Genomic DNA, 25,123 nt, shown 5'->3' on the forward strand with positions numbered 1-25,123 from the left:
TAACACCGATAATAATGTCAGCCTTGAAATTCAACGTTGAATATCTCTTGCCAAGAAATGCTACTTTGGACTTAATATACGGTTGATTAGTAAAGACCTCCTTCGGCGCACAAATATAACACTTTATAAGACTCTCATCATGCCCGTCCTATGGCACAGAAGTTTGGACGATGACAATGTCTGTTGGAGCGTTTGAGGGAAAGAATCTGCGGAGTATTTTTGGATCTTTGCACGTTGGTGATGGCGAGTATCGTAGGCGATTGAACAACGAGCTTTATGAGCTTTACGACAACATATGTATTCACGGCATTCAATTGAAAGGAAGTACCAGTGAATAAGTTTTGGCTCCGCCTGAACATTTCACTTGTTCCTCGTAATAAAAATAATATAGGGATTTTCAATAAGAGGTGTTATTTTGATATTCAAAGAAAGATGCAATTTTTTAATATAAATGATCGGATGTTTATTTCATAATAAACTGAAGAGGAAGATATGCAGTTAATAGTGGAAAATAACATCAGGCAAATGACCCCCGCGACCACGCTTATAGGACAATATCCTTTTCATGAAATTTTCCATAACCAAATTGCAAAGTGGCTGGCCTATGTCCTCGATAGCCTCACGAATTCCATCTTTGAACCTGGTCTGTTGGCGTAGACCTACTCTTTCACGTGACCCCAAAGAAAAAAGTCACAAAGTGTTAAATCAGAAGATCTCGGGGCCGATTGTGATCACTTCTTCGAAAGATAACACCGTCCGGAAACTTCTCCCGTAAGATATCAATGGTGTTCGTGCTTGTGTGGCACGTAGCGCAGTCTTGTTGAAAATCAACGTTGTCCAAATCAACACCATCCAATTCCGGCCATAAAAAATCGTTAATTATCTCTCGTTAACGCAATGCATTCCAAAATAACATTTGTTATTGGAAAACCCTTTATAGGCATGTATGATATTAGTGTGGCGCAGATAAACTTGAATGGGACGGGCCGTGCTTCTCCTTCAAACTATGATATTTTCTTGTGTACACTAATATTTGGTTATGGCAATGCTGTGTTGGGAAAAATCAATATCTAAACACTTTAACTTCCCTTGCTAACTACCCGCACAGCTGTTGGCGATAACATTGCGGACATGCGCACTACGCCACTGCATTGGCATTTTGCCACATTTAGCTCCAATGTAGTCATAGAGGTAAGAGAAAATTGCATTCAAACAAAAAGCATTCCAGGCTTAAGAAATTGATTCGCCAACGCATCAAAGGCGACAGAAATGCCAACGATGGAGGATAGCGGCATCGATAGTGAAGATAAGCAATCGAATACTTTCGAGGAATCTCCAGCGGTAAGTCTCTCAAACTACTTGGTAAATATGCATGTCTGTGTATTACTGCTGCATTGTGTCATTACTGCTTACAGCAAGGGGCACAAAAAATAGTAACAGCAACAAGAACAATGGCCCAAGCATTAGATGTGTCAGCGGTTAACCATATGGCTGATTTAGAGGTAGTCTTCCGTGGCAGCGGCGGCCCAGCGCCAGGAAGTGCAGCAAGTGCCAGTGGTGCAGAGTCGGTAGCAAAGACCACGGCCAGCACAGTAGCAGCAGCGGCGGCTGGTGACAGCGATGACAGCAATGCGATTAGTACACATCCAGCGCCAAACACCTGTCGCATTCTGCAACGCAAGCTGGAGCTGAAGGTGGAGCGTGCGAAGCGCAATTACAGCCAATACCAGCAACAGGAACAGGTGTGTGAAGGAGCCAGCGGCAGTTCCAGGAGTTACAAAAATTAGTACATAGTATATTGATTTTTTTACATTTTTTTTTGTAGGTGCGCAAAACCCAGTCTGCGAATCTCATACCCATAAATCGGTTGCCCATTCCAGGCGATTCAGAGCAGAAACCACTTGTAGATTATAAGTCGGATAGTAGGTTTGTTGATAATGATTTTTATTCAAAAATTATTTTGTTAAAAAACATGTATGTATGTATATGTTCTGTTGTAGCGAGGAGCCAGAGGAAATTTCTTTTTTTCCAGCTAAAGTGAAAAATGCGCATCGACAACGCAGAACTGAGCTCAGCGATACTTTCAGTATACAAGAAATGACTATAGAATCAGATTTGGATTCAGACGATAGTGGGTCACAAAATCTCGAGCTATTGCCACCCTTAAGAAAGACAAATTTTTTGGAGAAAGTGAAAATTTGCTTCGGTTGTGGGAATAGAAGAAGTTAACTGTCAAAAGGCTTAGAGAGGCAAACAAAATAGTACACGGAAAAATGCAATAAAAAACAGTTGTAGCCAAATTGTACACACTAACTAACATAAATATATCTAATACGTGCATACAAGTGAGAAAAAGATTTATTACTTCTGCTATTTGATGCTGCATAAGGTGGAATTTTGTGCCACCCTAACGGAAGATGTTTAATTTTTTATGAGAGTATTTCTGCTATGAAAAATTCCTGATAAAACCCTAAGGAGTCGGCTTAAAACTGCAAGTCCCTTCATTTACGGAACACCATCAAGACGCACACCCCAAATATGAGGAGGAGATCGGCCAAACACTTAACAGAAGTGTACGTGCTAATGAAGCGATCTATTGTGCAGCCATGTAGCCTACCGAAACAGTCTTATGTTGTTAATAAATCCTGAAACTGCTGTGGGCTTAATTTCTACCAGGAGGTTAGAATCTTTTCATAGACTTTAACGTAGGCATGTTTGCGTGTGTCAGACTGACAAATAAAGATAATTTTATTCTTAACAGCGGACGGTTCTCAACAATGTGTTCTTGTTATGAATGAAAGTCCATCTGACTAAGCGCCTGTCAAGGAATTTGGTTAATATTTTTATTATTATTTTATTGTTATTGTATTCCTATTATTTTTTTACATTAATATTACTTACATAATTAAAGTATAAATTGTCTCTGTTTTTTTTTTTTTGTTCAAAACGAGAGGAAAATGCTTCGTGCAAGGGCCGAGCGTTCTGACCTACAGTATGCTCTGTAGTCTACCCGAGTGTGGAACTCCATTTGGAGCTTCCTTACTTACCCACTGAGGCTTTAACTGCTATCGCCCGCGCGTTTACTAGGGATCCGGCACGGCGATAGGATCACTTCAGATGTGTAGGTGCGGCACGTGAACCTCAGATGCGTTTTCTAATTGTGACGTTTCTATAGGTTATTATTAACGGACAACTTTTCATTACTTACCGACTACTGCTGGTGTTTTTCAGGCCGAAGTCTTTGCAATCCTGCAGGCATGCAAAATGCTTAGGAAACGTGGGAGCAAGGGAGATATTAATATTTTCTCCGATAGCCAAGCCGCGATTAAGGCTCTGACGACACCATTTTGCAGATCCAAACTAGTCAACTCCTGTAGGGATATCAAATCTCTTGAGTGTGCAAGTAACGATTCTCTGATCTGGGTTCCAGAACATAGGAACATAGAGCGAAATGAAAATGCTGATGACTTTGCCAGGAAGGGGACTGAATTGGTGTCAGAGACCTCCTAGCCGGTTATCGTCATCCCCCTGACTGCAGTCAAAGGGGAGATGCACAACTTATTTCTCAGTAAAGCACAGAAATGATGGGGCTATATGCTATTTCAAAAACCCTTTGACGCCAGTATAATAGACGGAGGACTAAGAAAGTCCTGAGGACACCACGCCATTCAATTTTCAAACTCGTACCTGTGTTTACCGGTCATTGGACGAACGAAAGCCAGGCCCAAAAGCAAGGTGTACCATTTAACCCCCATTGCAGAAGCTGTGTGGACCTTTCAGAGAGGGAGACTGTTGAGCACTTTCCCTGTAAATGTACGAGTTTCGCAGCTAGACGTTTGAGATCACTGGGTGCTCCTTTCTTCGACAGCCTGGGACAGTGCGCCAACCTAAATCTCATCAATCTTCTCCATTACATCAACAGCTCTGACTGTCTGATGATATCTGCCTGGTGGAGGTCTCAAAATGGTATCAAATTGGCGCTTTAGTGCTACTTGGGGAGTGACAGAGTGGTATTTCAACAATTTTTCTTACCTACCTATACATTTAATATACCCTGCAATAACAACACGCGTGGAGCTGATAAACAAAAATGGCAGGGCGATTCACTTAGCGCCTTCCTTTTCCATGTAGTGATGCACCAGATAGTAAATGAGGTAGAAGGTTACCGAATGCAACACTCAAACAGACGTCGCTGTTTTAATAGCCAACACAGAGGAAGACCTACAACGTTTATTACACAAATATTTAATATGGAGGTATCGACTACTTCTCCTTTTGATTGGCGCGATAACCGCTTACGTGATTTTGGCCGAGTTTAACAAAGCGCACCAGTCATTTCTTTCTCGAGCTAACCGCCGCTACTTAGATACAATAAGTGAAGCCAAATCCTTTTCCACCTGGTCCTTCCAACGCAGAGGAGGCTTTTCTCTTCCTGTGCTACCAACAGCTGGTACTACAAAGATCTTAAGCACGCCCGGCAGAGGTCGTTACTGGGAAAATCATTCAAAAAGTCCACGTCATGATTCTCATTGATCGACGACCGAAAGTGCGCGAAGTAACAGAGACTATAGGTGTGTCGACCGGAAGGGCAATTACAATTTTACATGATAAGTTGGTGATGAAAAAATATTCGTCCTGATGGGTGCCGCGATTGCTGATGGTGAACAACAAGCGTATGCGTCTGTTAACTTCGAAGCAGTGTTTGGATCAATTTAACCGAGATCCGAAGGAATTTTTTCGTCGAGTTGTCACCGTTGATGAAACCTGGATTCATTATTACATACCAGAAATTAAGCAACAATCAAAACAATGGATTTCTTCTGGTGAATCTGCTCCAAAGAAGCCAAGGACAGTCCCATCGGCCGAAAAGGTCATGGCGTCAATTTTTTGGGATGGGAACGATGTCATGCTACTGATTTTTTTTTTTAAAAGGAAGAACGATCACTGGAAAATACTACAGTGAGTTATTGGACCACTATCACAAGAAATTGAAGGAGGCACGGATGCATTTGGCGAAAAGGAAGGAGCCTTCACCACGATAACGCACCAGCACATTAACCCGGAGTTGTTGCCGTCAAACTGCAGGATTTCCGTTATGAACTGCTACCGTACCCCCCCGTATTCACCCGATATGGCTCCATGTGACTTTTTTTTGTTCCCTAACATGAAGAAATGGCGGCCGCCGTAGCGGAATGGCTTGATGCGTGACTACCAATCGAAATTCACTGAGAGAACGTAGGTTCGAATCTCGGTGAAACACCAAAGTTAAGAAAAAGTCTTGTTCTAATAGCGGTCGCCCCTAGGCAGGCAATGACAAACCTCCGAGTGTATTTCTGCCATGAAAAAGTTCCTCATAAAAATATCTGCCGTTCGGAGTCGGCTTGAAACTATAGGTCTCTGCATTTGTGGAACAGCATCAAGACGCACATCACAAATAGGAGGAGGAGCTCGGCCAAACACCAAAAAGGGTGTACGCGCCAATTATATATATAATATGAAGAAATGGCTGGGGGATCAAACGAGAAAGTCATGGCCGAGACTAAGGCGCATTTTGGAGAGTTTTACAAATTGTATTTATTGTAAAGAAATGGCCGGAGCGTTGGGATGACATCACATCTCTAGTGAGTGGCACAGAATGCTGAGGCTAGAGTGTATTCGAAGGAACGGTCAATATTTAGAGGAAACAATTTAAAAAAATTCCGCATTTTTTTTCTTTGTAATAGTTATTCAAATAAACATTTTTCATTAGGCTTTTTTTTCAATTTGTCTTTTATAAATATATATAAATTTGATATACTATATTATGTTGTTCAATAAGTTTTGCGGTTCGATGAGAAAAACACAATTTTATGTTTTGAAATACACTTAATTATTCAGAATAGTCTCCCTGAATTTCAATGATATTTCATTTTGTGAACTCCATCCCTGAAGTGAAAATCTTCAAGAGCTGCAAAATACGCTTCCACGCATGCATTTTTGTAGGTATGTCAACAGATAGCAGTCGCTAAGCTGCAAATCTGGTGAATGCGGTGGATGGCCGAACAAATTGAAATTTAATTCATGGATTTTCTTGTGACGCGCTGCATAGTCTTAGGATTTTTTTCCTTTGCAAACTGGATCTTTTTTTACGAACTTTTTCTTTGAGCTGGTCCAAAAAAGTTACATTAATATTCAGGAATTATTTTTTACCAGTCTGCAAGTAATCCACAAACAAAATTTCTTTCGTATCTCAAAAAACTGATGCTATCACCTTCTTGGCCGGTTTCTGGACACGAACTCGTTTCGGAGCCGAAGAACTAGATTCACCGCCCTTTAGCCTCTAATTTTGATTTAAGATCCAAGTCTCATCCATTCATATGAAGAGTGTATCAACATAACAAAAATTGGTTAGTAGCCTCTATTATCGAACCGCAAAGCTTATTGAACAACCTACTTATATTACATATCTATATATGATATATTATATTATATAATTTCTGAGACGAATTTGTTTGATCTATACTTAGTTATTAAAATCTTTAAATATTATCGCAAAGCTGGTATTATATTCCAGATTGGCCTATCCATATTTGAAAACTTAATATCTAATATTGTATTTGATATAGAAATAAATTTCAACTTTCAACTGAGCTTTATCCCGCCACAAATATAATATTTTATTTAAAAGTCTCACGTGTCTTCAATCAGTCTCATAAAGGTTTATTAAGCCAAAAGTTGCATAAGAGAGCAAATGGTGCAATTTTAACATCGAAAAATCTGCACCAAACCAAAATAAATAAGAATGAGTATTTTGCAAATATCACAAAACTCGAAATAAACAAAACAACAATAGCAATAAGAAAATTTTCAGTCTCGATTGAGGGTGAGGCAAACTCCCTGTAATACCCAGTGGCTTAGGTCCTCCGTAGTGGCCAGGTCAGCTTCGAAAACAAGTCCAACACCCATAGCATTTCGCCGCAACGAAGTAGTGTACACAGGAGAGCGAAACGTATTCTGTTTAGGAAGTGGGCGAAAAGAGTTAATTTCAGAAAAGTGGAAAATAATGTTAACGAGCAAATGAATGCAAAACAATACGAAAGTGTTGAAAGAGCCAAAAAGTCAAAAAAGGTGATAATTGAATGCACGAATGTGTGTGTTTGCATAAGAAAAAAGGCTGAAACAAATTTAGCATAATTTAAAAATAAGAAGCGAAAACAAGCAATGAATGTATGGATGCTGCTAGGCTAGTGCTTGTAGTGCAGGACTTCTCCTTAGCTACGGTAAATAAAAGGTGTAGGCGGTGAACATACAAAGCTGGAAGTGTATAAGTGTTGGTATCCCAAACAAAACAAGCGCAAAAAAAGGTAAATTCCTGTAAGCTTCACTCACCTGCAACTTAAGGCGATGCACCTCTATCGGCACCACCGACAGTATCGGAAGGTCTTCAACCAAAATTTTGGGATGTGAACGCGCCAGTTGCATAATGTCCATGTCCCAACGTGCACCTTCCAAAAACAAACCTTGAATGTAGCAGCCCTACACGCACACAGCAGTCCACCCAACGCACAGCCGCGGTAACGGTAGTTGTCAACAGCATTGTTGTAATTATTGCATTTGGCGACGATATATGCGGTGAGGTCCATCAATGGCGGCGGTAAATGCGGTGAAGTGGGCAAGCGCGCAAAACGGGCAGGCAAAGTGGAGGAGAAAAAATATGTAAAAGGAATTTTTTTGTGGAAAAATATAAAATGTGTTTGTAAGCGCGGATGGGTCAGCGCATTTGAAATGCAAACAGAATTTTTAATTGCGAAATTAGTGGCGCTCAGGTTCCAGTTGACTTTTGTGTGGATCTGTGTGTGATATGGAAGTCAGTGAAGCTTTCACAAAGGACGGTCAGTTGGTCGGTCGGCTTGCTGTGGTCACAGAGTTTCGCTCACCAGCGAAATGGGAAACAAGAGCCTGGTCGGTCTCATACGCGTGCAATGACAGTTTGCGAAAGTTTTTTTTCCTTGCCGTTATGTTTATTTTGCTCACTTTATATGTACAAATATTTTTGTTTTCGTTTTTATTTTGGCGGTTTTTGGCATTTTGCCAGCATACTTACCGTCGGCGGTCGCTCCTCCACGTCATCGGGATCCAGGTAGCTGGTAACGCAGGTGTATAAAGTAGATCTGTCCAGTGGCCAACCATTTTTGCGACATGCCATCTGTGGCAGAAATGGAAATGAAGAAAAGAATAAATAAATGATGTGATTATTTATGTGAGTGTATACCGTTTAAGAAAGATATATTTGCAACTTAAAAATATATAAGAGAAAGTAGAAAAGTGAGTAACAGGGGTCTGGTACCAAATATTCAAATTTAAAATGCCAAAAAAAAGTTAGAACACTAAGAGTGTTGAAAAATAGTCGCGCGGATTTTATACATCATTCAGTACATTATTTTGATAGGTTGATTTATTTAAGTTGAATAATATAACTCAAATAAATAATAAATAAAACTCAAATAATTACAAAAATCTTACATACAATGTAAAACCTGCCTGCTCTAAATCTGTTAGGAAAACACGTAGTCACCGCTGTAGCGCTTATACTTAAGGGGTTAGAGACAGTCAGAATTTTCAAAAAATTATGAAAGTGGCAGATAACCGCGCTAACGATAACCCTCAACAAGGTAATTAAAACACTCAGAAAAGTAATTTACGGGGGGCTCCACACAAACAGCGATGACCTTTACAATAATTAATTTTTTGCTTTTGAAATTTTGTTAAAGTCTAAGCATAATGTATTAACGCTATACTTTTGTTTTTGCAAAATAAAGCAACTGACTAGCAAAAAAAAAAATTAAAATCATAATTTCTCCAGGCCTCTGACAACCCGTAACCCCTTAACAATATGGCGCTATGGAAGACCCGGCGGATCGGCCACGCTTCTACACTACAAACTATGAGTAGTTGTAATCAATAAATCGACTATTCTTTCCCTAAACCCACCTTCGATAGACTCTTCAAGACGAGCATACCGTCAAGAAGAGAGTGGCAAACCCAAAGACCATGGAGAAGGGAGGAAATAAATTTTTACACGGATGCATTCAAGCTTGAGAATAAAGTAGGCTATGGAGTTATTTCAAAAGAATTAGGACTGGAATTATCTGCCCGACTTCCGGGCTACTGTAGCGTCTATCAGGCAGAAGTTTTAACTAAATATTAGTCACATTATAACTTCACATGACGAGTATAACTCTTAATTACGACCCCGGCAACTGGAAGAAAACGAATTTTGTTTCATACCCAAGGCAAGGAGGAGGGATCACGACTCACCCAAGGACTTCAGTCCTATAAATTGTACCTCATTTATCCTAAAGGTGTTTCAAAGATTGATTGGTTATCATATCCGGGAGAACATGGAATGCTTCCTTGAAGGAAAAATCGACGAAAACAGCCATACACGAGGTTGTAGGGATTGTAGAAAAATCTCTGGGGACAAACAATTTATTTTGGTGTCCTTCACTTTTGGTTGCCGCTTTTAGTGTTATGGTGGAGTCAATTGTCACTGCGTTAGATAGACTAAAGGTAAAAAGACCTACGTATCAGTCTCTGGATCTCATCTCTGCTTGGCTGCAGGGAATATAATGCGCTGGCAGGAGAGGTAAAAGTCACTAGATTTGTGGGGATGAAGACGGCGTAGAGTGGTGTCCTTTCGCTCCTCCTTTGGCTGACGAAGTTCTGACCATGCTAAATAAGGGTGAGGTTAAGGTAGCAGCATACGTCGATGACATGGTAGCATTTTTGGGCAGTTAAAACCGCATTTCTCTGAACTTCGGACATATCTCTCTATACGCAAACTGGAATTTTAGGATCGTGCCAGCGAAATCTTTCCAAGCAGGCAGGATTCGAGGGAAAAATCTGTACCGAAGCTGGTATCTCTATTTTCACTGACGACTCCAAGATGGAAACGAGAGTCGGAGCAGAGGTTTTCTTTAAATTAGCCAATTTATCTGTTTCTTTTAAATTGCCGAATGCTACCACGGTTTTTCAGCCAGAAGTCTTTGCGCTACAGCAGGTATACAAAATGCTTAGGAAACGTGGAAGCGAGGGAGATATTAATATTTTTCCGAAGATTAAGCCGCGATTAAGGCTCTAGCGACACCATTTGGTAGATTCAAACTAGTCAACTCCTGTAAGGAGGAGATCGAATCTCTTGAATGTGCAGAAAACATTTCTCTGATCTGGGTTCGAGGACATAGAACATAGAGCGAATTGAAATTGCTGATGACTTTGCCAGGAAGGGGACTGAATTGGTATCAGAGACCTCCAACCCGGTCAACGGCATCTCCCTGACTTAGAGGAGACTTGCGCAACTTATTTCTCAGGAAAGCGCTAAAAAGATGAAGCTCCATTTTTATGTGTTATTTCGAAAACCCTTTGCCCCTGTACAATATACGGGGGACTTAGAAAGTCCTAGGGACTCCATGCCATTCAATTTTCAAACTCTTAGCTTCGTTTGTCGGTCATTGGGGGATCGGCATTCACGTAGAGGAGCTGGGTTTACCATTTAATACTGTTGAGCACTTTCTCTGTAAATGTCTGGGTGTGTCAGCTAGACCATTAAGGTCACGGGATGCTCCTTTCTTCGATAGCTTGGGGCAGTGCGTCAACATAAATCCCATCAACATTCTCCATTACATCGACAGCTCTGGTTGGCTGTAGATATCTGCCCATTGGAGGTCGCGCAATGGTATCAGAACGGCGCTTTATTGCTACTTTGGGAATGCAGGTCTGGTACTTCAACCATTTCAGCTACCTTCCTACAAAGGAGGCAGCGGATAGATAAATTTCGTATAGGAATTTGTTTTTAATTTTTAATTCCCAAAATTTCTATCGAATACGCGAATTTCTGAATCTATGCCATTACTGCTTATACCTACATTCAATTGCAACATACATTTTTTAGGAGAAATATTCGATAATTAAATTTGGTAAAAAATTGGCTGCTATAAATCAATTTCATATTTTCAATTTTCTCTCTGATTAGCCGATTTATAAGTGTATTAAATATGCATTATTCTTTATTTAGTTTTTCCTTCCTCAGTTTTTACGGCTCTTCCATTAATACATTGTTTGCTAAACTCGCTGTTACCATTTTTTACACATTGTTGTTATTATTGCAGATTTTTATCACGTCATTACTCACCTGCACCAATGCAGTTAGATAGCTTTGAGGAATATGCAGACCAGACAACCAGATCACCAACGGTTCACCTGACATGGCCCAATACTTGAATTGTGTGGCGCGATTCTACAAAAGGTGGTCGCAGCGAAAATCATGGAAAAGCAAAAGGAGGAAAAAGAATAAATTATTAATAAATTGTATCGTTGATGGCGTTGGCTATTTCTTCTTTGCTACGAATTCGTAAGCCGTTGAGCCACTTAACGGTACTGAGCGATTGTGATTGATAGGTGCGCCTGGGCGACCGCATATTGATGGCAAAACCATTTACCATTGCCGCAATGATTAATGAGTGCATGTTAACAGTTTTCGGCAGCAACGGTTAAAATAACAAACGGAAATGGCCATAAGCTAAGGAACAAGCAAACATACAAACTTACATCTCCATCACACGCCACAACATATTATCGCATAGCTTGTAATCATTTTTGTGCATAAATATATGTGCATAAATATAAAGGGTCTTTCAAAAGTAAGGCCTAGATGTCAGTAGTAAATAGTTCCTAGACGGTAGGTACATTTTTTATTAGATTGTTTTGGTGGAAATAATCATCTGAATGAGTTGACAATTCAAATAGTCTAAGAGCTGGCTACATGAAAATGCCCGCGTCAGGTACATGGCTAATTTATTTTTAAAATAATAGTATTAGTGTAGACGAATATACAAATGAATGTCTGCCATTGCAAAACTGGGGCGCAAAGGGGGGATACGCAGTGAAAGGGGTGAATTTTGGGTGGGAAAAAATTCATAAGGTACAGGGATTCTATGTACGGGAAAAGTTTGGTTATATATTTGAGAAAGTGTAAAAAAATTGGCAGACATTTTGCGAGGGGCTAACTCGCCGGCAGACTGCGCTGAAGATTGCAAAAATTAATTAAAAAAAAATCATAAGGTACATGAATTCCAATTATTGTATTTTAAAGTTTAAACATTCCAAAAGTCATTTACAAAATGGCAGACAAAAAAGTGAGGGCTAAGGCCGCGGCAGACGACATTAAAAAGTGCGCTACACATCAACATTTTTAGTCACATTCGCAATCGGAATCTGATTCGGACGTGATATCTCCTTCGCTATCGCTATATTCATCTTCATTTGATTCGCTTTCTGCATTAACGTCTTCATCGCCTGTAACAAAGCACAAAGCTAAATGATTTTTAGACATTTAATAGAATGGAATAGTTATATGTTCTGTGGATAAATATATTACCTTCGTTTGTTCCAGGATCAATAATATCTTGCATTGTACTAGGCAGCTGTGGTCCATCGAACCATTTAAATGTATACTTTCCCTTTACTACTTTTTAACGTCGTCTGCCGCGGCCTTAGCCCTCACTTTTTTGTCTGCCATTTTTTAAACTTTAAAATACAATAATTGGAATTCATGTACCTTATGATATTTTTTTAATTAATTTTTGCAATCTTCAGCGCAGTCTGCCGGCGAGTTAGCCCCTCGCAAAATGTCTGCCAATGTTTTTACACTTTCTCAAATATATAACCAAACTTTTCCCGTACATAGAATCCCTGTACCTCATGAATTTTTTCCCACCCAAAATTCACCCCTTTCACTGCGTATCCCCCCTTTGCGCCCCAGTTTTGCAATGGCAGACTTTCATTTGTATATTCGTCTACACTAATACTATTATTTTAAAAATAAATTAGCCATGTACCTGATGCGGGCACTATCTATGTAGCCAGCTCTCCGTCTAAAAGGTTGGTGAAGAAATTTCAAGAAACTGGAAAAAGATTGGCAGACCAAAGTCCAAAAACTGGACGTTCTGTTGAGAATATTACAGCCGTAGCGTAAAGTGTTGCTGAATAACTCTCAACATCGATCTCTCGATGTTCCCAACAATTAGGCATTCAGGAATCGATGCTTAGAAAGCCACTAGAGAGGCACTGGATTGGAACCCGCAAGGGAGCTGAGGTCGTGGTTAGCCAAAGATTACTTGGAGAATGTCGATGTTGCGCGAGCTAGCAAATACCGACATCACATGGGACGGTGCAAAAACAACAGCCCAGAACTGTGTACGATGGAAGAGTCCTGTCACAGCCTTATGCTCGCGAGCGGAAGGAACAAAGATATAAAAAAAATTTATTGTTGGCGGATTTTACCTGTAGACGTGTAGCTCATGGTGGATATTTTAATGGTATAATTTTTCACATTAATTGTTAAGAATCGTATTTGGAATAGAAAGAGTTAAACCTAAAAGAACCTAAATTTATACATGTTTCATTCTATTTTTACATTTACATCTAGGTGTTTCCTTTGCACGACCCTTTAAAAGAGGGTTTCTTTCTGTACACACATACTTATGCACAGTACGTATATACATACATATTTATAGGTACTTATATGGGAGTGTAGTGATGGTAGTGGCTGGTGCGCAAGTTCGCTTTGTGCTCGAACTGTCTATCAGCAGCAATCGATTGCACAACACCGTTCGGGCTCAACAGCAGCCTGAGTTGACCCAAAAAAAATTTAAAAATTAAATAAATGAATAAAATAATATAAACACTTTATGTATAAACAATAAATAAAAAGCGTTTATTGATAAAAAAACAACAATGCAAGAGCAGAAGCAAGGATAAGCATTTTCTGTGTGCGGCCTTTACCTGCAAATGCTCCATCCAGCTGCCGAGTTGCTTGCATGTGGCCGGCGCCAGTTTGCGCCAATCATTTGGCAACAGTCCATTGAACAGCGAGTTAGCGATGTTGTCCAGCACATTGTCCATTCCGATTTCACCAGCGATGGCCTAGAAGAGTAATAAAAATATATTATTCAATAAATTTATTTCATACCGCAAATATTTAACGAATCTCACGGCCTGCGAAGGCACCGTGTCGCACATGCAAATGGTGCAGTAAATGTGGAAATAGCCTTACACTGGCAAAATAAGACTAAGGGCCGCGCTTTCATCTTACCAATAAGGTACGTTTTGCTAACCAAAAGCATAAATTGTTCCTCGTATTAAAAGACACTTTCACTATTCTCGTTTTCTCAGCAATTCATCAAGCAAATTAGGAAATTACGGCAACGGACGTTTAAAATTTAATTATTAATTTTTTGGATAGCCTGTGGTTAATAATTCTTACCGACTATTTACATAAATAAGGGCACAAACTTCAATTACGATTATTAATATAAAAAAATTAATTTAAAAAATTGACAAAATGAATATAAAAATCCAGCTCGATACAGTTGAGATCTGGCTAAGTTCATTTGAAGCTCGCGCAACAGGCTAATCACGGGCATACATATATGTATAGAGCCATTTTTATTGTTATAGAACGAATAGCAACTAAGCAGTTATCTTCGTAGTACATTCAAATTTATTTATTTTAATTATTAATTTATTAAAATTCTGTTCCATAAAAGGGCCAGAATAACCAGGCATATATACCTTGGGCTCCAGGGTACATAGAAATTACTGGGAACGAAATGAAGGGAATATGAAGACCGGAAAGAGGGGATCTCCAAATTATAGACCTAGAGCCATTTTGTGGCCTACGAGAGGGTAACTATGGTACTCCTCCTTTATTCAGGAAATACAGAAAAGGCAAAGAAGATTATACTGGGACAATCCTGGTAAATTTATCGCAATCAAAATCAATGAGAGAGCTTTGACCAAAACCGATTTCAAGATTCTATGGAATTTAATAAGAATAATTTTGGAATCATCACAGGAATTCCATTCGTTACAGGGCATTGTAGATCGAATTATCATTTCACCAACATGGAAAATGTTGTAGCCGAATGGGTTGGTGTGTGACTTCCAATTGGAAGTGCACAGGTTCGAGTCTCCGGGAGTGAGGGACCAAATGAAAAAAAGTGCTTCGACGCAAAGCGATTACAGTATCGCTGGTCTTCTGCCCTGCTCTTGACTCAAGGTTCACTTCAACCTCTTATCGAACTCTACTGTAAATCAGTAAGTTATAGTATGCACTAAAAAGATGTGCCTTTATAAGGAATTTTGCAGTTGGCGGTAGCTATGGCGTGACAACCCTTCTGTAGGACCCCGGTTTGAAAATCACTGTGGGCATGAAATATCAAATTTAGAAAACAATATTTTCTCCAGGCCGTCGCATTTCGGAAGACTATGGAAAGCCTTCGTCTGTACTGTTGCCATGAAAAAGTTCAACATAAAAAAATCATCTGCCGTTCCGAGTCGGCTTAAAACTGTAGGCTCCTCCTTTTTGTGGAACAACATCAAGACGTACATCACAAATAGGAGAAGGAGATCGTCCAAACACCCAAAAAGGGCATAAGAGTCAAACGTGTGCTTACAGGGTGCGCCATCTTTCATGTCGGTATGTAAGCGCTGTATAACTTTGTCATTTACCAACCGATCGACTTCAACACAAAAGTTTTCGATACGTCACTTCAGTACAATTTCAACCATGGATCGATTTACACCGAAATAACCGAAATCGACGCTATAAAACCCGAAATACTTGACAAGGTGATGACAAACGCAGAAACAAGATCCAGGTTGTGATTGCTAATAAAGGTGGCCGCTTGATTGATATTGTATTCAAAAAATAGTTTTAATAAATTGTAAATAACTAAACCAAATAAAAATACCACACTCATACAAGTCACTTGTGTTTTCAAAGTTATTCATTGTTTTCATACCGACATATAAGATGGCGCACCCTGTATAACCTGAGAATGTACTCCAATGGAACTAGACAGAAAAATGAGTCCATTAAATATGTGCTGGCAATATGCCCAGTACTGATGTTTACGCGCGGCAAACATCTGTATAAACTTTACCAGGGGACGAAAAACAAATTCAATAAATATATAAATATATTGAAGACAAAAGGTTCAGAGAAACATTTTGAAGCCATAAAAGGAGCACAATAGATTGCAATTCGCAGTGCTAAATCCCCTCATAATAGTAAGAAAAAAGTTTAAAGTCCACAAAATCAAAAACTCTGGATATTACCAAATACAAAAGTTAATAAGATGATATACCTCCTATTTTTCAAAGATTTTAAAATTAACAGCAGCATACGAGTTATACGGTACGATAGAATCAGCATCTGGTAGACTTCATGAGGGTGCCTGCCGACGTGAGCCTTAGCCTACGGAGTATAGCGAATCAAATCAATCAAATTCAATTAGCGCATTAAAATGCTAAGGCAATTTACGGTAACAAGTGGAAGCGTGAAATGAATACACAAACTACCTTGGTGGGATTCAAGCAGTTCAACATTCGGTCACAATGCAACCACATATTGAGTCAAAAAGGCTCTTCCCACGTTTGGATGTTAAACCGTAACCACTATTGGTATGGTACTGACCGATGAGCTGTCCTCATGTGCAAGTCAGAGCGTACTCCAAGGGATTCTTTCTCCTGTGGCACAAAATTTGAGTCTCCCGTCAGACTTCGTAGCAAATATTTCTATCAACTAAGCTTCCATGCAGCTCTGGACTGGTGAACAAGGGAAAGATATCTCACACCCCACAAAAAACTTGCAACCCAAATTAACACAACTACTAATTAATCAACTGAACACCCAAAAAATATCTTCGCCGTCGAAACACTTCGAGCACATACTGACCTGATCTTTTGACATTCGAACTTACACCACTCACTTCATACCATCCATCGGTGCAACTAATCTCGACACCATTAAAATTCCTAATGTCTGAGTACAGCGGACATTTGCAGAGGATATGCACCCAGCTCTCCCTTGGCGGACCACAAACAACTGATTCACTTACCGACAGTTGGCTCTGATGCAAAATCGCATTAAGGCCATTATACGCGGAATAAGCATCATTCTTTAGCAGCATGAAAAATCGGAACAATTAATTTTCTACGCACTCATCGCCATATTCCGAGAAATGTCGTCCAAAATCAATTGTTGTGCCAGAGAATATCGACGATGTGCGCGAAATGATTGAGCAGAATAGTTGTTATGCCACACACTGTGAGATTAAGGCATCTCTTGGCATTCGTGGGATTATGACGAGCATCAATTTTGCTTGATCACCTTGTGGTAAAAAAAGTGTATTCGCATTGGATCGCATGCAATTAAAAAAACGTACTGGAAACGCCACTGGACAAAGGTTTCGAAAATTAATTCAAATGAACGCGAAAGCGTCTTCATCATCATGGCGAGTATTTTTACTTTACTAGGTCAGAAATATAAATAGCAAACCTCGTAAGAGTTATTTTAATGGCAATAAAAATATTTGTATAGCAAAATTGTGAATTCTTATGGACGCCGTTGCAGCCTTTTCAATTATGTCCAACAAGAGCAGCAGCAGCAAATAAATGCCAAAATAACATTTTTGATGATTATTTGCGCCAATAATTTTTCATTTGCATGCGCGTAAAAATCGCGTAATTTCGAATAGGGCAGTAGAAGGACTACTAAGTACGTGTATGTTTGTGTGTGTGTATCTATTTCTACTGCCAAAAATTCACCAAATTATCAAAGCAAAATTTCTTTGACAAAAATGTATGTGTCAATGTACTGATTTGATTTCATTTATTTCCTCCTGCTAGTAACGTTAGACCTTTACGTTATGTAGTTGCCGCACTTTACGTCCACAAAAGCATCTATGATTTATTTTTATTTCATATCACAAAACTATTCATCGAAAATGCGTTTTGTTGGCGTATTACGTAATAGTAAAAGATTTTGAAATTTTCTTAGTCTGAAACTCTTTCTACTCATCTCCTATGCGGCCGTATTGGATATGTACTAGGCCGGGTCGATTTGTGGGGAGGCAAAAAAATCGCCCATTGCTCTGTGAAAATCGTATTCTAGGGATCAAAATAAGAAACTTTGCCGAAGGAACCATACCTCTAAAACGAATTCTGATGTCCCCCAATTTCGGTAGAACTTTTTAGTTTCTTTTCTATAAGTCACTTAAATTAATTGTTTCATTTACATATGTTCTGACTAAATAAATTTCTTAAGAGAAAAAATAGATATTATTATAAATAAACAATAAATATTATTATATATTAAATAAATAAAAATACAGAAAAAACATAGCCTTAGTTGATTTTTTCATGTAAAGGCCAAAAATGGTGATATTTTGAAATTGGGGGACATCAGAATTCGTTTTAGAGGTATGGTTCCTCGGGCAAAGTTTCTTATTTTGATCCCTAGAATACGATTCTCACAGAGCAATGAGCGATTTTTAAATCGACCCGCGCTAATATGTACTCTCTGTATTTTTGTTCCACTATTGTTGCAATAACGCGTAATAAAGTGTTTTTGACAACATTTACGGATCATTTTATTGTTGTTTCCTTTGAGTTTATTTACAAGGTCAAGACCAAAATAAAAAAGACTGAGCTAAAATAGAAACGACAATAGCTTTGTTCTGATAACTTCGAGTTTATTTATTCAAAATAGTCCCCTGTGACCGAATCTCGGTGAAACCAAAATTAATAAAAACATTTTTCTAATAGCGGTTGCCCCTCGGCAGGTAATGGCAAACCTCCGAGTGTATTTCTGCTATGAAAAGCTCCTCATAAAAATATCTGCCGTTCGGAGTCGGCTTGAAACTATAGGTCCCTCAATTTGTGGAACAACATCAAGACGCACACCACAAATAGGAGGAGCAGCTCGGCCAAACACCTAACTGAAGTGTACGCGCCAATTATTTATTTTGTTTTTTAGTACCCAGTGACCTAAACTATTTTGCGCGATCTAAAAGCTTTTCGAAAGAATGTTTCAGGCCATTGACCGGAACGTCCTTCTGGATGTCGGTACAAGCCTTTTGGATGGCAAAACGTTTTCCTTTCATGGCCAAATGCAATTTCCCGAATAGGTAGAAGTCACAAGGAGCCATATCAGGCGAATATGGTGAGTGATTGATGGTAAATATGCGATTTCTGGTCAAAAAATCAGTCACAAGAGTGGATCGATGAAATGGTGCATTATCATGCAATAGGCGCCCGCTTCCTCCTGCGCGGTATTTAGGACGAATTCGACGAATGCGATGTAAGAAATGCTAAAAACGCCAAGATAGAAAATTTTATTGAGGGTTTGGCCTGTTGGCATGAACTGCTTGGGGACAATTCCCTTGGAATCGTAAAAACAAATGAGCATCAACTTGATTTTTGACTTCTCCAAACGTGATTTTTGAGTGGTGGCTCATCTGGGGCCTTCCAGTCGGCACTTTGACGCTTAGTTTCAGGTTCATGTTGGAAGCACCAACTTTCATCACCAGTTACAATATTGTAAAGGAAGTTCCGGAACAGCGGACGGCCTTCTGAATTCGATGAAGAACGTCTCAAATCACTTTTGAAGCAGAATGGTCGTCACACCAGTATTGAATTGGTGGAAAAAATTAACTGCGATCAAAAAACGATTCCCAGTCACCTTAATTCAATGGAATTATGTAGCTGAGTGCTTACCGAGCTCAACAAAAATATCAAAGAAAGTTACTTTCAAATTCCTTCTCAGCATCTCGCCCGCCATCGAACAACATGTTGCTTTCAACACATAAGCAATGCTTTTTGTATCGAATGGTCACGGGAGTTGAGAAATGGTGCCTATGGGTGGCTCCAGGAGATACGCCAAAACCAATTCGGATCTTCATCCGCAGGCGTTTCACATGTGTTTGGTGGGACTGGGAGGTCATGGTGCATTGGGAAATACTCGAAAAGAATGCCATGGTCAGTAAGTAACTCCACAGTGCTCAGTTACACCACGTGAATTAGGCGATGCTACTGAAAACACCTGATTGACAAGGTCAAACCATACTTCTTCACGACAACGCCAGGCTCCATGTTGCACAAGTTGTCAAAGCCGGATTCCAAAAGCCCCAATGGGAGGCCCTTGAACATCCACCGTGTTCTCCAGACCTTGCACCGACCTATTGCCATCTTTTTCACTCCCTGTCAAATCATATGAAGGGCGTTACTTTCGATAACAAAAAGGTCCTTGAAGCCTGGCTCAACAACTTCTTTGACACCAGACCAGACGAATTTTGGCGGAAGGATATCAACAAATTGATCGAGTGGTGGGAAAGGGCTGTGAACAGCAACGGCCAACATATAATTGATTAAGTTATTGATATAATTATTGTTTTCAAATTTAAGAACGTTACGACCTTATTCCTCAACTTAATGCATATCTATTACACTGTACTCTCTCCTAACGGACACCTCTCTTAAGCGGACATCTGCCATAAAGACATTTCTTGCAGTACTTACTTCACCACAAATCACTATTTACTTCATTGGTACGATCCAAACTGGAGTATGTCGTCTTTATTATACCGCCAGCGCCACATCAAAAGAAATATCCTCGTTTTGCACTCAGGCCTTTGAACTTCACTGATCCGATTCCTTCATACAATGCTCTGCTTTATTCTCGATATTATAAATGATACAGTTGACTAGCCTTGACTCATAGAGCGCATTCATTTTCACATACTCGTACTTCAAAAAAATCTTCGGCGCAATGATTTATTCTTCTTAGAGCGGGTTAGAACTGTTAATGCCTCGAAAGCACCTCTGGTTAGGATATGGAATGAGTTTAAACATTTTTCAAATTCTTTGGCTTTTGATTTATCACTATCTAAATATAAGTGAAGCTTATCACTCAATGAGCTTTTTGAATAGTTGCAAAATATGTACAAATAATTGTCGGTAAGAAACCTTGCACTTCTAGATTTACTACATGAATAAAAAAATAAATAAATACCTAAGAATTTTTCAAAACTTTTCTCTTGACGAACAACCCTCTCATTACTCGTTAACCCTCTCCTTATTTGTTATTAACCTTTTTTTACACTTTCCGCTCAAGCGGATACCTGCCATAAGCGGACAAGGTTTTCAGTCCCTTAGGTGCCCCCTTAAAACAGAGCATTATATTGCTAGAATAATGATATATGGGCAGCTGGTTCAGGCTTGGTTTTGAGAATAAAAATGTTAAAATTTTTTCGGCTAATTGCATTAAAAAAGAGTATCTGATAGCTTTTTCCATGATTGCAAATTTTTTCTGCATATGAAGGTATTACCCTGATTTATCGGACAAAAGGTCCCAAAAACAAATTGTTTTTAAATAAAAAATAAAGTTAGGTATACAAGTTTTGAAACAAGGAAAAAATACTGGAAATATTTAATATTTATCCTGATGCTAACAACAAAAACAAGTTACATATAATTGTTTGTGTTTCTGTCGCAAATACACAGAATTCGGATTCCGTATGTGTTCTTTGCAAAAAGGAATGTTAAGGCAGAAGTCTAATTACGATGAGAAAAATGACGTCACAGTTCTCATAATTTTATTGTCAGCCCCTCGAATTCGGCGCATTCATCGGGTTATTGACATGAGCTCTGGTGCTCCCTGTTTGCTCACAGCAAAGGAATTGAAGGCCACATCAATGATAGATATAAATCATACGCCGTGGTGCCCTCCTGTTTTGCCAAGGCAAGCATATCCATACATACCTGCTTACCTAGCTTTTGTTACAGAAATGTGCCAGTTCATCTAATACCCATGAATAAAATACAATTTTAACGTGTTTTGTGTTTTCTTTATTTTGTTTTTGACAAAGCCTGTCATTTCCACGAAATTTTTTACAGTTTAAAGCAAAATGTGCATAAATTTGAAATAGCGCACCTTCGACCACATTCATTCCTTTCAAATTGCTATAAAATCCATTCGCATTCGAGTAGTACGTATACATACACACATACGTCTAAATCCGTTAAAATTCCAATATTTTATATTTGAAAATATTATATATGTCGCTGGTATAGAAGAATGTTGCGTATGACAACATGCTTGTGACGAGCAGCTGGAATGGGTGGTGTACATTGCAAAGACCGGATCGATTTTTAGTTCTCTTATCTTTGCCATTTTTTTACAAGTCTAAAATTTTTTTGTGTTGCTAATTTTTTTGTGTTGTTTGTTTCATTTAGTTTTTTTTTTTTGGTAGGAGTAAATAAATGTAGTAGCATGTGGCATGTGGCATATAAGATGTACTATGTGGAAAAAGATTTCCACTTTCATGTATAGAACCATACGCACATACACACAAAAGCTCTGCGAGTTATCGCCTGCTGTCATATCGCAAGTATAATAAATTTCGTAAAACCGACATGCGTTCCTCGTTCCAATCTCTTTCTCTCCATCTGTCACAGGGAGAGGCTGTATGTGTGGTAAAAATAAGTAAGTGAAATGAGCGGAAAGCAAGAAAAATTATTGAACAATTTGTCGTTTATATTTATGTACACTAAACGAATATGTGCGCAGTACAATAACAAATTTGGCTCAAAACTGGGGGTATTTTTTTTCCTTTGCGATGAACAATTTCATGTAACAATGATATAATATTTTATATACTTTGGAAATTCAATATGCATGGATTTGAGACAAGTATGGTGTAACATTTTCTCTAGCTGCATAGAACAAAAACAAAAAAAAAAATTTTTGTTGCCAAAAAATATGTATTGTGGTTCGAAATGAGTTTCAATAAGCAGCGAGTGAAGAGAATATTTTCACAACTCTTGACACGAAATTTTTGTATCGAGGTTATAGTAAATTCCGTCGCTTAGGAGTGAGCGCACTGAACTGATCAATACCCAACAGAGGTTTGTATAATCTAAAATTTTCAAGAAAATCGACTTCTACCACTTCTCTGTTGGTTTTTTTGTGAAAAGGATATCAAACGAGAGAGAAAAGTTGTAGCAATATTAAAATTTTTCTGAATAAAAATGACAGAAAATCTATTTTTTATTTTTGCATATGCTTGAGCAAAAATCGTCCTATCCTTGAACAATAAGAAAACAAATGCATTTTTACAATTGTAATTTTTTCTCTTTCATCCTCAAATCCTAATTTTGTCCGTTTACCACGCACTTTGGCGCAAAACAGAATTTTACGATAACAACTTTTTATTATGTGATCATAATTTCATACGGTTTTGAAGTAATGATTATTTAGCGAGCTGTTATCTTTTGATAAAAAAAAACATTATTTTATGATTTGCTTCATTCACAAATAAAAATAAATTTTTGAGTGTTACTTTTTAGATGCTTGAGCGTAAATTTATCTGCCAGAAATAAAAATACATTTTTGAGTGTTTTTTTTACACCAAAAATAAATCTCATTAGGTATTTGAGCGTAAATTTTTCTCCCAGAAATAAGAATTAATTTTGGAGTGTTTTTTTTTAGATAAAAAATAAAACTCATTAGGTACTTGAGCGTAATTTCTTTTCCCAGAAATAAGAACTAAATTTTAAATTTTATTTTTTTGATAGAAAATAAAATTCATTAGGTATTTCTGCGTAAGTGAGTGTGGTTTTTTCTCTCAGTTCTAGGTTTTTGGTATATCGATCGGTTTGATTCAAAATACCACCTTATACCTCACTTCATCTTAACTCAAGTCATCTCATCTCTTGAAACTAATACCATGGTTCTGCGTAACCTAAGTCAATGAAAGTCTTCAGTACCCGCTTAACTCAGTGCTTTATTATGTTAGCTTTGTTTAGATCGAAACTCACAACAATCGGGATTATGAAATAATTAACGCGGCCCAGGCATACTCTTTTTTATTTCGGAATATTTGTTTGCGAAAAGCAAAATGCTGCCAGTGAAATAGACACTGCCGCAAGTCATGATCGGAGCATTTTATGAGTATATAACACTGCGTTACAAAATCGAACTTTTTTTCTGTCCTATGAACCAAATATACTTTTTCGGAAAGGGGATAAAAAATAAAAATACACGTGTATCGGCGATTTTCATGTACACGTCAGAATTTATTTTATGTTTATGATGAATTATGAATTTATTTTTTGTTTAATTTATGTATAAAATATAGAGCTCGTAGTCTGCCTGTGTGAAAAACTTTGGATCAATTTTTAACCCTTTTTCCGTAATCCAATCGGGGTTTTATATCTCTATTGTAATGTGGAGTGAAATACCTTTCTTTTGATACCCACATTGGCATATCTCATGCAATATTTTTTTTTAATTCGAACAGGTGGCAACCCTGTGAAACATTGTCAGTGGCAACATCTAGGTGAAAAGTCTAGAAATGTGATACACTATCTGTGTGCCCAATTTCATTCAAATCCGTTAAACTAATCCTGAGATCGTGTGGCTATACAGATATGCATACAAGATTTGCTCGTTTAAAGTTATAAAATACAAAAAAAAATTGTGACGTGTACATGAAAATCGCCGATACACGTGTATTTTTATTTTTTATCTCCTTTCCGAAAAAGTATATTTGGTTCATAGGACAGAATGTGTGTAACGCGGTGTAATATATGGGAATATAGAAATTATCCGGAAATTTAGAGATTGATTACAATCGGTGGTTGTAAAATTATGGGGAAAGAAATGGAGCTGCTAAATTTGTTCTAGATGCGGCTTTTTGAGTTTTTTTAGAAAAAAAAAATTATGCTGAAATACCATATTCGATAAAAATATGTTACTTACAAAAGAAATTATTATTTTTATCAAAAAGATAATAGCTCTCAAAACGAAGTACCTTCTGTCTTCAAACAATTAGTCGGCCCACTCGCATATCGGCACCCACGTCACTGTAGACAGTTATAATTTCGAGGTTGTAAAAGACTTCGTCTATTTAGGAACCAGCATTAACACCGATAACAATGTCAGCCTTGAAATCCAACGTAGAATCTCTCTTGCCAACAAGTGCTACTTTGGACTGAGTAGGCAAATGAGTAGTAAAGTCTTCTCTCGACGAGAAAAACTAACAGTCTACAAGGCTCTCATCATGCCCGTCCTAACGTATGGCGCAGAAGCTTGGACGATGACAACATCCGTTGGAGCGACGCTTGAAGTGTTTGAGAGAAAGATTCTGCGTAAGATTTTTGGACCTTTGCATGTTGGTGACGACGAATATCGTAGACAGTGGAACATGAGACATAGCGCAGTGAATAAAGATCCAGCGGC

The 25,123-nt window shown here is 38.4% G+C and overlaps 2 protein-coding genes across 2 annotated transcripts in view; one reads left to right on the plus strand and one right to left on the minus strand.

The window, feature by feature from the left end:
• Window positions 1–1,166: 1,166 nt before the first annotated feature.
• Window positions 1,167–2,355, plus strand: LOC129253069 (uncharacterized). Its single transcript, XM_054891310.1, has 4 exons — window positions 1,167–1,341; window positions 1,416–1,742; window positions 1,826–1,926; window positions 2,001–2,355. Exons 1-4 carry the CDS (start codon window positions 1,270–1,272, stop codon window positions 2,227–2,229), a joined length of 729 nt encoding a protein of 242 aa, XP_054747285.1. The 5' UTR covers window positions 1,167–1,269; the 3' UTR covers window positions 2,230–2,355.
• Window positions 2,356–6,681: 4,326 nt separating this feature from the next.
• Window positions 6,682–25,123, minus strand: part of LOC129235947 (dynein axonemal heavy chain 10) — a 319,120-nt gene continuing 300,678 nt past the window's right edge. The window contains exons 67-71 of the mRNA XM_054870043.1: window positions 13,822–13,962; window positions 11,171–11,275; window positions 8,084–8,185; window positions 7,369–7,515; window positions 6,682–6,993 (exon numbers count right to left, since the gene is read on the minus strand). Coding sequence (XP_054726018.1) covers window positions 6,847–6,993; window positions 7,369–7,515; window positions 8,084–8,185; window positions 11,171–11,275; window positions 13,822–13,962 — 642 coding nt within the window. The 3' untranslated portion in view covers window positions 6,682–6,846. The remainder of the gene's footprint in view (window positions 6,994–7,368; window positions 7,516–8,083; window positions 8,186–11,170; window positions 11,276–13,821; window positions 13,963–25,123) is intronic.

This window comes from Anastrepha obliqua, chromosome 1 (assembly GCF_027943255.1).
Source record: "Anastrepha obliqua isolate idAnaObli1 chromosome 1, idAnaObli1_1.0, whole genome shotgun sequence".
Taxonomy (NCBI): Eukaryota; Metazoa; Arthropoda; class Insecta; order Diptera; family Tephritidae; genus Anastrepha; species Anastrepha obliqua.